Source organism: Eubalaena glacialis, chromosome 6, assembly GCF_028564815.1.
Source record: "Eubalaena glacialis isolate mEubGla1 chromosome 6, mEubGla1.1.hap2.+ XY, whole genome shotgun sequence".
Lineage (NCBI taxonomy): Eukaryota > Metazoa > Chordata > Mammalia > Artiodactyla > Balaenidae > Eubalaena > Eubalaena glacialis.
Window position 1 is genome coordinate 126,980,259 of NC_083721.1, and position 14,115 is coordinate 126,994,373.

The 14,115-nt window shown below is 35.9% G+C and overlaps 1 protein-coding gene across 2 annotated transcripts in view; it reads right to left on the bottom strand.

The window, feature by feature from the left end:
• Nucleotides 1-14,115, bottom strand: part of RASA2 (RAS p21 protein activator 2) — a 120,590-nt gene that overhangs the window by 62,797 nt on the left and 43,678 nt on the right. For both annotated transcript variants that reach the window (XM_061193609.1, XM_061193611.1), the window contains exon 5: nucleotides 10,744-10,820. In XM_061193609.1, the coding sequence (XP_061049592.1) occupies nucleotides 10,744-10,820 (77 nt within the window). The remainder of the gene's footprint in view (nucleotides 1-10,743; nucleotides 10,821-14,115) is intronic.

The window sequence follows — 14,115 nt, forward strand, 5'->3', positions numbered from 1 at the left end:
ACATCTCGAATAAACAACCTAACCTTGCACCTAAAGCAATTAGAGAAAGAAGAACAAAAAAACCCCAAAGCTAGCAGAAGGAAAGAAATCATAAAGATCAGATCAGAAATAAATGAAAAAGAAATGAAGGAAACAATAGCAAAAATCAATGAAACTAAAAGCTGGTTCTTTGAGAAGATAAACAAAATTGATAAACCATTAGCCAGACTCATCAAGAGAAAAAAGGAGAAGACTCAAATTAATAGAATTAGAAATGAAAAAGGAGAAGTAACCACTGACACTGCAGAAATACAAACGATCATAAGAGATTACTACAAGCAACTCTATGCTAATAAAATGGACAACCTGGAAGAAATGGACAGATTCTTAGAAATGCACAACCTGCCGAGACTGAACCAGGAAGAAATAGAAAATATGAACAGACCAATCACAAGCACTGAAATTGAAACTGTGATTAAAAATCTTCCAACACACAAAAGCCCAGGACCAGATGGCTTCACAGGCGAATTCTATCAAACATTTAGAGAAGAGCTAACACCTATCCTTCTCAAACTCTTCCAAAATATTGCAGAGGGAGGAACACTCCCCAACTCATTCTACGAGGCCACCATCACCCTGATACCAAAACCAGGCAAAGATGTCACAAAGAAAGAAAACTACAGGCCAATATCACTGATGAACATAGATGCAAAAATCCTCAACAAAATACTAGCAAACAGAATCCAACAGCACATTAAAAGGATCATACACCATGATCAAGTGGGGTTTATTCCAGGAATGCAAGGATTCTTCAATATACGCAAATCAATCAACGTGATACATCATATTAACAAATTGAAGGAGAAAAACCATATGATCATCTCAATAGATGCAGAGAAAGCTTTCGACAAAATTCAACACCCATTTATGATAAAAGTCCTGCAGAAAGTAGGCATAGAGGGAACTTTCCTCAACATAATAAAGGCCGTATATGACAAACCCACAGCCAACATTGTCCTCAATGGTGAAAAACTGAAACCATTTCCACTAAGATCAGGAACAAGACAAGGTTGCCCACTCTCACCACTATTATTCAACACAGTTTTGGAAGTGTTAGCCACAGCAATCAGAGACGAAAAAGAAATAAAAGGAATCCAAATCGGAAAAGAAGAAGTAAAGCTGTCACTGTTTGCAGATGACATGATACTATACATAGAGAATCCTAAAGATGCTACCAGAAAACTACTAGAGCTAATCAATGAATTTGGTAAAGTAGCAGGATACAAAATTAATGCACAGAAATCTCTTGCATTCCTGTATACTAATGATGAAAAATCTGAAAGTGAAATTAAGAAAACACTCCCGTTTACCATTGCAACAAAAAGAATAAAATACCTAGGAATAAACCTACCTAAGGAGACAAAAGACCTGTATGCAGAAAATTATAGGACACTGATGAAAGAAATTAAAGATGATACAAATAGATGGAGAGATATACCATGTTCTTGGATTGGAAGAATCAACATTGTGAAAATGACTCTGCTACCCAAAGCAATCTACAGATTCAATGCAATCCCTATCAAACTACCACTGGCATTTTTCACAGAACTAGAACAAAAAATTTCACAATTTGTATGGAAACACAAAAGACCCCGAATAGCCAAAGCAATCTTGAGAACGAAAAATGGAGCTGGAGGAATCAGGCTCCCTGACTTCAGACTATATTACAAAGCTACAGTAATCAAGACAGTTTGGTACTGGCACAAAAACAGAAATATAGATCAATGGAACAGGATAGAAAGCCCAGAGATAAGCCCACGCACATATGGTCACCTTATCTTTGATAAAGGAGGCAAGCATATACAGTGGAGAAAAGACAGCCTCTTCAATAAGTGGTGCTGGGAAAATTGGACAGGTACATGTAAAAGTATGAAATTAGAACACTCCCTAACACCATACACAAAAATAAACTCAAAATGGATTAAAGACCTAAGTGTAAGGCCAGACACTATCAAACTCTTAGAGGAAAACATAGGCAGAACACTCTATGACATAAGTCACAGCAAGATCCTTTTTGACCCAGGTCCTAGAGAAATGGAAATAAAAACACAAATAAACAAATGGGACCTAATGAAACTTAAAAGCTTTTGCACAGCAAAGGAAACCATAAACAAGACCAAAAGACAACCCTCAGAATGGGAGAAAATATTTGCAAATGAAGCAACGGACAAAGGATTAATCTCCAAGATTTACAAGCAGCTCATGCAGCTCAATAACAAAAAAACAAACAACCCAATCCAAAAATGGGCAGAAGACCTAAATAGACATTTCTCCAAAGAAGAGATACAGATTGCCAACAGACACATGAAAGAATGCTCAACATCATTAATCATTAGAGAAATGCAAATCAAAACTACAATGAGGTATCATCTCACACCGGTCAGAATGGCCATCATCAAAAAATCTAGAAACAATAAATGCTGGAGAGGGTGTGGAGAAAAGGGAACACTCTTGCACTGTTGGTGGGAATGTAAATTGATACAGCCACTATGGAGAACAGTATGGAGGTTCCTTAAAAAACTAAAAATAGAACTACCATATGACCCAGCAATCCCACTACTGGGCATATACCCTGAGAAAACCATAATTCAGAAAGAGTCATGTACCAAAATATTCATTGCAGCTCTGTTTACAATAGCCAGGACATGGAAGCAACCTAGGTGTCCATCATTGGATGAATGGATAAAGAAGATGTGGCACATATATACAATGGAATATTACTCAGCCATAAAAAGAAATGAAATGGAGGTGTTTGTAATGAGGTGGATGGAGTTAGAGTCTGTCATACAGAGTGAAGTAAGTCAGAAAGAGAAAAACAAATACAGTATGCTAACACATATATATGGAATCTAAGGGGAAAAAAAAACAAAAGAGGTCATGAAGAACCTAGTGGCAAGATGGGAATAAAGACACAGACCTACTAGAGAATGGACTTGAGGATATGGGGAGGGGGAGGGGTGAGATGTGACAGGGTGAGAGAGTGTCATGGACATATATACACTACCAAATGTAAAATAGATAACTAGTGGGAAGCAGCCGCATAGCACAGGGAGATCAGCTTGGTGCTTTGTGACCACCTAGAGGGGTGGGATAGGGAGGGTGGGAGGGAGGGAGATGCAAGAGGGAAGAGATATGGCAACATATGTATATGTGTAACTGATTCACTTTGTTGTAAAGCAGAAGCTAGCACACCATTGTAAAGCAATTATACTTCAATAAAGATGTTTAAAAAAAAAAAAAAAAATTAGAAAATTCAAGAAAAATTTTTATAGAATCAGTAAGAAATAGATCCAATCTTGGGGGAGAGAGAGGAGAAAAGATTTTAAGTGACTCCCATATTTCTGGCTTGAGCTGTGGGGAGGAGCTGGATAGATACAAGAATCAATATTGCAGTTTTAATTGTGTTAAATTTGCAATGCTGTGAGACATCGAAGGTAGGTAGACATGTAAGTCTGGAGCTAGAAAAAAGATCTGGGTTGAATGCATAAGGTGTAGACAATTTTTTAAAAACTTTTTATTTTGAAATAATTTCTGACTTCCAAAAAGTTGTTAAATAATATGCACAGTTCCTGTATACCCATCACCCAATGTTAACATTTTGTGTAATCAGAATAGAATTATAGAAGCAGGAAACTAACATGGATACGATGTTAGTTAATAATAAATAACAAGTTGTATGTCTCCTTAGTCTCCTCCATCCTAAAACAGTTCCTTACTTTTCCTGCTTTGCCCCATGATCTTGCCAGTACTGGCCAGTTATTTTGTAGAATATTCCTTAAATTGAACTTGTCTGATGTCTGTTCATGATTAGATTGAGGTTATGCGTCTTGGTATCCTTCTCAATGCAAATTAACAGGAGGTACTGAATGTCTCATTATCAGTGACATTAACTTTGATCACTCAGTTAAGATGGTACCTATCAGACATCTTACAGGGTTATTCTTTGAGACTATGCATATAAGCTGTTTGTCATTACACTTATGCTCACTTATTTAGCATCTCTAGATGATTCGCCCCTACACTAATTATTATTGTAGTGTTTGCTAATAGTGATGTTTCTATTTCCATCACTTGTCCTATATTCATCAATAAGGAAAAGCAGTCCTTTCTCTCCCATGTATTTACTTACTTGTTATATCAGCATTGGCTCATGGATATTTATTTTATTCTACAGGTTTTAATCCATTATTATCATTACTTATTTTGATGATCAAACTGTCCCAGATTTGGTTATTTGGAGCTCTTTCAAGTTGACTTCAACATCCTTTCCACATGCCCTCATTATTTTTTGAGCAATTCCTTACTTACTGATTCCATAGATGCTCTGGGCTCATCTTGTATTTTTCTCTGCCCAAACCCTGAAACTAGTCACTGCTAAAAAGACAAAACAAAACGAAAAAAAACCCCTCCACGTTCTTTTTATTGGAGCAGTTCTAATACTGTAGCCATTGGCCACATTTAGCTATTTAAATTATAATTAATTAAAATTAGACAAAATTTAAAATTTAGCTCTTTAGTTGCACTAGTCATATTTCAAGTTTTCAATAAGCCACACAAAGCTAGTGGCCACCGTATTGGACAGTTAAGACATAAACATTTTCATCATCACAGAAAGATCTAGTGCATAGTGCTGACTAGAGAATGGTATTTAGAAGTCAAGATATGGGTGCTAAGTATGCTCATTGCTACTGGGATGACACTGTTTGCAGGCCTTCTCAGTGAACACTCAGAGCTAGTGTACACACACACGCACACCCACACACACCCATATCTATTAGACAATCTTACTTTGAGAAGTCTGCATTCAAAGGAGAGCAGAGAAATGGGGATGGTAGCTGGGAGAGGGGGCTGGAGATGAGGTCTGCGAAGGCATGTCTTTTAGAATGGAAGATCCTAGAACATGTTTACATGCTGGTGAGAACAATCTAAAAGAGCAGGTAAAGCCGATGAAACAGAAGAAGGGATAACTGAAGGAGCAAAGTCCTTTGTAGGGGAAAGAGAAAGAATCCAGAGTTCAGATGGAAGAATTCACTCCCAACAAGAAAAGGAGCACCTCATCGACTAAAACATAAGGACAAAAAGATGGAGGCCAATACAGGTTTGCAGATTTGGATTCAGGAAGATGTGACCAATTTGCAGTCTGTAGTGATGGAGAATCTCATAGGTGTGTTAGAGAAGCACAGTAAAACTCCGTGATAGTTGTAAGTATCCATGTGAGGTTTGTGATCATGAATTTAAAGTAAAATTAGTCTTTCTGTGTGATTTTCTCTAGCAATATTCAGGTGCAGACTGAACACAGAAGAAGTTGAGTTCATTCATATAAAAGGGATATAAATATAAAAGGAAGAGAAGATCAGGGGAGTTTAGGGAAACTGTAAGAAAATGACTACAGTGACAGATCATAGAAAAAGACCTAGAAGAAAGTAAAAATAGGAGCAGGTAAGAATGTGGTAGAGATTAGTGGATGGAGGTCTTACTGAAGTTCAGGAAATGCTACAGTGGGGAGCTTCCAGGTCTGGAGAATAATAGCAACTGCTGGGATATGAACCTTTCCACACACTACTCCCCAAAACTGTAGTTCAGCAAGGAGCACAAAGAAAACAATACATAAAACCATGCCTTGAGCATTACTGAAAAAACAAAAATACCACAAACTTCAAATACCTCTAAAGTTGAGAAATCAGCAATAAGTTCCACAAAACTACTACTGGAGTTCTGTTGCTGTATGGACAGTGGAGGCTTAAGTGAAAAAGAGAAGGAAGAAAAGAATGCAGATCAGCATATGTCCACATACAGACCTGTTTGTGAACATTTACAGCAGTTTTCTTTATAATAGCCTCAAATGGGAAACAATTCAAATATCCATCAACTGGTGAATGGGTAAACAAATTCCATACAAAGGAACGCTATTTGTAAGTAAAAAGAAATGGACTGGTTTCCAGTTCTAGGACAAGATGGAGTACATGCGCACCTCCTTCTTCTTCCCATTAAGCATTGCTAAAAACCCTAGATGTTAAACAAACATAAGAAAACTGAAAGGTGAAGAGAAGAAGGCAAGCCAATTAGAGATCTTGGGACCCAAGGAAATTGGAACCCAGCAGTGAATTCCCTGGGCTTTCTTACACTTTATATATCCCAGACTGAGTGCTAGAGAAGCTACCAACCCAGAAACACCCACCAATGGGAGGAGACAACAAAATGCCCCAAGAAAAGCCAGCTTTCTCTAGCCAAAGGACCAGGAACTGGGCAGCTTAGCAAGATAGAAACCATTTTTAGACAATAACCATCTACTCCAATCAAACACCATGAGAAACACTGTGGATCCACCCTCACCCCCATCAACAAAGGCCAAAAGTTGAGGGGAGAGCCTAGACTTCTACCTCTGACAGGTTGTAATGAGCCCCTTCTTCCCATGGAGTCAGTAGAGACCGCATGAGGAGCCTGGATTTCCATCACCAGCCAGCACCAATGAGGCACTCCTCTCCCTCCACGCCAGGGTGGTGTCAGAGGATGCTGAGTGGGAAGGCAAGACTTTCACCGCTTTCTAGGGGTAACTAACTCCTCCCAACCAGGGTGTCAGTGGAGGCCACGTGGAGCAGTAGAAAGGTACTCCTCCCTATCCCACCAAAGTGGTAACAGGAAGGAATTAAGGGGAGAGTGAACTATGACTTTTCGTTCAGCAGTAACAAGGAACACTTCTCACTCTTCCCCCAGGGTTATCAGGAGCGGCTGAGTCAGGAACCTGGACTTCTACCTCTACCTGACAGTAATGAAACTGGGACTCCTCTTCCCCCACCAGCAGAGGGTCAGAGGAGCCTGGCTAAAAGAGAAGATTTAAACAAGATCTAGAGTCTCATTATATAATACCCAAAATGTCCAGGATAGAACTGAAAACCATTCAACATATGAAAAACCAGACAATCTCCAACTTAAATGAGAAAAGACAACTGGCAGATGACAAGACTGAGATAACATGGATGTTGGACTTATCTGACAAAGATGTGAAAGCAGCCACCATAAAAATGATTCAATGAGCAATTATGAACCTGTTTGAAATAAATGAAAAAATAGAAAGTTTCAGCAAAAAAATAGTAAGTCTCACCAAGGAAATAAAGATATAAAGAAGAACCAAATGGAAATTTTAGGACTTAAAAATACAATAACCAAAATAAAAATAATTCAATAGTTGAGTTTAACAGTAGAATGGAGAGGACAGAGGAAAAAACCAGTGAGCTTTTAAAGACAGAACAACAGAAATAACCCAATATGAACAACGGAGGGAAAATAGACCGGAACAAAAAAGGGCAGAGCCTCAGGGATGTGTGGGACAATAACAGATCTAACATTCATGCCACTGGAGTCTCAAAAGGAGAGGAGAGAAAGCTGGCAGGGCTGATAAATTTAACAAGAAATAATGGCTAAAAGTTTCCCAATATGGCAAAAGACATAAGCATATAGATTCAAGCTGAGCCAACATCAAACATGATAAACCCAAACAAATCTATAGTCAAACTAAAACACTTAGAAAACTAAAGACAAAGAAAAAAATCCTGAAAGCATCCAGAGAGAAACATAGGAAAACCTGCACAGGAAAAACACTTTGAATGATAGTGGATTTCTCATCAAAAATCATGGAGGCCAGAAGGAAGTGGTACATTTTTCATGTGCTGGGGGGAAAAAAAAAAAAGAACTATCAACCAAGAATTCTATATCCAGTGAAAATATCCTTCAGGAATCAAGAAAAAAATCAAGACATTCTCAGATGAAGAAAAACTAAAAGAATGTGTCACCAGTAGACCTATCCTAAAAAAATGGTAAGAGGAAATTCTCTAAACATAAAGACAGTGATAAAAGAAGGGATCCTGAAATGACAGGAAGGAAAGAATATGGAAAGAGCAAAAATATGAGTAAATACAATAGACTTAGAATTCTCTTCTTTTCTAAATTGTGTTAATAACTGAAAGAAAAATTATAACACTTTGATGTGGTTTTCACTGTTGCACAGGAAATACTTAACACAATTATATTACAAATGGTGGAGGATTAAAAGGTAAGGTTTCTACATTTTATTCTAACTGCTAAAATGTCAACACCAGTAGACTATAAGTTACACACGTACAATGTAATACCTAAAGCAACCACTAAAAAAACTATACAAAGAGATACACTATAGATTAAAAAAACACTATAGATAATTCAAAATGTAATTCTAAACAAGTTCAAGTAACCCACAGGAAAAAGAAAATAGAGGGGACAGAAAACAAAAAATAAAATGGTGGATTTAAGCCTAACATATCCATAATTATATTAAAAGTAAATGTATAAATTCACTAAATAAAAGACAGAAATTGGCAAAATAGATTTTAAAAAGTGACACAACTATATTCAATCTTTAAGAAACTTGTGCACAACTGGCTGGATCTGAGTGGAAAAAAGCCAGTCTCAAAAAGTCACAAACTATTAACAGTCCATTTGCGTAAGATTTTTGAAATGACAAAATTTTAGATATGGAGACAGATTAGAGGTTGCAAAAGATTAGGGATGGGGGTGGGGAAGGAGTGGTTGTGACTATAAAAGGGTAGCATGAGGTAAATATTTACAGTGATAAAATAGTTTTGTATCTTAATTGTGGTGGTGGTTACACAAATCTACACATGTGATAAAATGATACCCTGTACACTATACAATGTCAATTTTCTGGGTTTTATACTGTATTTATAGTTATGTAAGATGTAACCACTGAAGGAAACTAAGTGAAGAGTACACAGGACCTCTCTGCACTTTGCAACTTCTTGCAAATCTATGATTATCTCAAAATTAAAAAAAAAAAAAAATCAAACTGCCAGAGTTCAAATCCAGGCTCTACTCTCCCTGTACAAACCTGGGCTTATTTAACCAATCTGTGCATCGTTTTGTCATCTGTAAAACGAGGACAACAGTATCTACCAAGTTATGGCAAGAAACAAAGAAAATAATACCTAAAAAAGGATGAACTCCTGATACATAATGTGGATGAATCTCAAAAGCATGCTAAGTAAAAGACACAAGAGACTATATATTATATAGATCTGTTCATACGACATTTTGGAAAAGACAAAAACTATAAGGAGAGAAATCAGATCATGGTTGCCTAGAGCTGGATATAAAGAGAGGGGACTGAACACATCTCTGAGTAATGCCTTTTGGTATAGTTCTGACTTTTGAAGTCATCCTGATATTCTACATATTCAGTAAAATAAAAGTAAACCAACAAGGATGGGGGAAAACAACATTAAACTAAATGCAAACCAAATCAATCCAATTAACTGTATTTCAAATGTACAACATAACTGAACTGAGCAGGGCAGAGAGTAATCCAAATACTTTCACTATATGCTCTCAGTCTAGGGGGAAAAACTGTAAACAAATCCTGTTTTTAGTAGGTAAATCCAAACTGAGGAACATGTGAAAAAACAACTGGCCTGTATTCTTCAAAAATCTCACTACCATGAAAGACAACGAATAGCTAAAAGTACAGGTTAAGGAGATTAGAGACATGACAACTGAATGTAATACATGATCTTGAACTGTATCCTTTCTTGGAGAGAAAAAAAAATGTCTTAAAGGACATTATTGGAACAGTTGACAAAAGTGAAATATTGTAACTGTAGATTAAAGTATTGAAATATAAAAACTACAGATTATACTTTTATTGTAACAATGTTAAATTTCCTGAATTTGATAACTGTACTAAAGTACATTTAAATATTATATTTAAGAGAATATCCTTTTTCTTAGGAAATACACACTGATATATTAAGGCTCATAATATGTGCAACCTTCTTTAAAAGAGTTCAGAAAAAATTAACTGAGTAATATTATATATAGTATTTTACGTATATATATAAGCACATAAATATCAATATGTATATTTATATACAAAGAGAATACCTCAAAGGATCTGGGGTGTTCATAATTAGGAGAATAAATTATAGTCTGGAGCAGCAGTAGGAGAGTAATATTGACCCTACTCCCTGGCTCTAAGGTATATGGGTATGGTAGAATACATAGCCTCAGACTGAGAAGGCAGTAGAGGAAACAGTACTTCAGGGGATATTCACGTATCAGTTAAGACAAAGAGAGAAAACATTCAGAAGTCAGGGATATCCCATTGTTTGTTGACAACACAGAGGAAGGGTTTGGGTGAGAGGGAAAAGGTGGAGGATTGGGCTGAAACAGATTTCCAGAACAGTTAGAAGATTAGAGTCGGGGTGATAAAAGTAAGTTGAGAGAAAAGAGGGAAAAAGGAATTCAAAGTAGGTGAGAATCAATACTGGTAATCTCAAGGTACACATTTAGTTTTAGCCCCAAGGTCCCTAATGCTCTGCTGTGTTATATCTAGAGTTTCTAGAGGCCCTCTACTGGGAAGTTTTTCCAACTCGTTGCTGCTAGGTGGTTAGACACGTTTATCTGTGATCCTATATCTATCATGTAACACACATTAAATAAATACTGGTTGAATGAATTAATGACTCATCATATGTAATCTGAGTAGACTAGATGTGAGAAAATCAAGTGGAAAACAAATTAATAAAGAAATGGCATAGCAGAGTTCATTTCTGAAAAAAGTTTCTGAAGTATTTAAAATAAGGAGTTGGCTTAAAATTCAAAGAATACAAAATGGAGAATTATATCTAGTTGACTTGGTAAAAGAAATATGCTTACTGTACAACAAGCTGCTGGCACACAGTTCCATTTTCTGTTATCAGTTCATTCAGTTTTAATTCAAGGTGAACTTTACCCTATAATGAAAAAAAAAATTACAAACTGAGAAGTCTATTTTACTGATAAAATATTAATTAAAGTTATGTACTTTTTCAAATGGTAGCCATAATATTTAGTTATTCACTAACTAAATACTAGTGATCCTTAGCACATGGCTTTGTCTCCATTAAGTACTTGTTAAATGACTAATAACCAACAATGTAGATCAAAATCTGAAAAATAAGCAGTCAAATGCTTATATCAAACGTGGTATTCAAATCTAAGAATTTTATGCCCAGTTCAACACATATTTATCTCAATTATCATGAATCAAAAAGAAAGATAAAACTTACATTTTAGGGAATTTTGCATTTAGCAAATTACAAGATGTAGAATGCTTTTTCCAGAGAAGATAATAAGTATAGAGACAGTATCATTAAAAGACAGAGAAACCATACAATTCTACAACAATAAAACTAAGTTAAAGCTAGTAAGATTCAATTTGTCAACACTTACTTTTCTCAAATAATTAAGATTTATGGACTATCTACTACATTTTAGGAGGCACTGTGGGAGTGGGTAAGAATCCAAAGAAGTATAAAACAAAGTCACTGCTTATAAGAACTCGCAATCTAGTTGGGCAAACAATAAATAAAAAATAACAATATATGGCCAAGAGCACCGATGAAAAAATGGGATACTGAAAATGAAAATAAAGGATTACTTCCTTAAACAACCATTAATAAATGGGTTTTTAAAAAATTCAGTAGTATAAGTTTTAAGCAAACTATCAACTTCTCAAGAAACAAAGGCTTAGGAACAATATAATCTGGAGCTTGATATTTCTACCCGGCCACTGGTGATGAGCAATTCTAAACTGGTTGTGAGCAATTCTGAACTGGTTAAGAATCAGTGTTGGATTACCTCCACCCAGCTGACAAGACAAATTGCCACACTGCCAAGTGGAGACTTCAGGGGTGTGATATCCAGGGACTAATGACATAAATTATTTCATCAGAGATAGGAAAGTTTATTATCTAGTCACTGTTCCTCTTTGGAACAACCCCTTTCAGACATACACAGAAATCTAACCTGAATCAGCCTATTTTTAATGGGCATATTTTATACAAGAGTGAGTCTGAGGTCCACTAACTACAAATCTCAGGGTTAGACAGATGAGCGATAAACACTGATGGATCTCAACACAAAAGTCTGCATGAGAAAGCTAAGCTCTAAAAAACAAAGGCAATAGCTGTCATAAAATTAGCAGTTAGGTGGAATTGGAACTATATCTAGCCAACCTTCCACTAAAAATCTAGACACAAATATTTATAAAACCATACATAATTTATAAAATAGGTCTTTCATTAGTCCAGCATTTAATATTCACAACCCCTACTATTCAAGAGTGACCTCAAGAAGGTTCACGATATGTACTAATTTATAATATTACTCAACCAGAATTTTGAATCATATTTGCTGTCACACCAGCATCTGTGTCACTTGACAAATGAGTGAGCCTAGCCAACTGCACCAACATTTACATCTCAAAGCAGTTGTACCATTTTAACATGTATGTATTTTATGGTAGAAACCGTATACTAACAAGGCACTCCCAACTGTTTCTCAGGAAATGTCTAGGATCTAATCTATTTTTAAAACAATACAAACTTAATATAGAGTAGGAAAAAAGTATAATAATTTCATTCACAACTAAAAATCACAGCACTGTAGCAACTCAAGACTAGACATCAGAAGATATTTAATGGGGTTCTACCAGGAATCATTATCAGAGTCAGAGCCTACCTAATATGTTCATTACTCCCGCTGGCTGTTAAACAGAACGTTCCTTTGGCATTAGTCAACAATAACGTAATTACGTATTAACCTGGTCAAGAAAAGAGTGGGGAGAGAACAAGCAGACACAAGACACATACTATAAGGGTGGAACACTAAAATTAAAAAGCATTATGAGTTAAATTAAGGAAATTATAATTTCTAAACTGTAAAACACTACCTCATTATATACTTTAACATGGAAATATATACATGATACTTAGTAGAAGAAACAAGTCACAAAAGAGGGTGTATAATACAATATTAATTTATAAAAATAAAACATACTATATATATTACTATATAAAATTACTACAAGGCTATCTACCAAAACATTGATAGAACTTATCTTTGGTTGGTAGGATTTCAAATTTTTTTCTTTTTGTTCATCTAGATTTTGTAAGTTTCTACTACCATTGTGTTTTGCTTTCTAATAAAGAAAAATGAACAAGAAGTTTTAAAAATTATTTGAAGCTATTTTTTAGTGTTAGAAACCCAAATTTGAAAACATTTAAGAAAAATTTAGTATTCCTTACTATGTTCACATGACAGTTCAGTTTTACTTACATTTGTCACCATTTTATAGAGTTAGATTGTAGCAAAACAAGTTTATTTGGGGGGTGGGGAGGAGAGTTCAGCAAAACATTTCCTAGTTTCCCTTGAAGCCAGGGATAGTGGCTAAGGATAGCCATAAGATACAGTTCTGGCCAATGAGATATAAACAGAAGTTGCCGGTAGAGCATCCAAAGAAGCTTATTGAAAAGGCCTCCCTAACTTCAGCAGTGGCTTGAGAAGCTGGAAAGCTTACTCAAAACTTTCCACAATCTCACACTGGGCATGATAAAAATGGGAGCCCAGGGCCCACCAAGATAGAGTGGCTCTCATAAACACCCAGGCTTTCTGTTGGAACCTTTGAAGGCCTATGCTTGAGTACAAAGGGTGAACAACATAGATCAGCCTTTACAAAGAGTAAAATCTAGCCTGGAATCAGCCAAATCCCTAACTGGATTAAAGTGATCGGCCTCTAGCCTAACCACATGCCAAAAGCAAAAGTAAATCTTTCCTGGAGGAAGAAAAAAATATCATCCAGAGTTTCAAGTTATCTCTAAAATATTTCATATTTCAATGTCCAGCATTCCATCAAAAATTACAAAGCATGCCCTAAGACCACACACCAACCCACCCCCCGCAAACACAAAAACCAAAAAATCAAAAACTGACAAAGAGCAGCAGATTCACAGGAGACACAGATGTTGGAGTTAACGGACAGATTTTTCTTTTTTTGAAATAGAAAACAAAACGAAAACTCAGCAAATACTTGGAAAGTATAAAATATGTCAAATGAAAAATTTAGAATTAAACAATAAAATAACCAAAATGAACATGTATTTAACAGATTAGCCACAGCTGAAAAGAGGATTGGTGAAATAGGAGATAGATTAGTCAGAGAGGGAGAGAGTATAAGAGACATATGAGACATAGTAAAATGGTCTATTA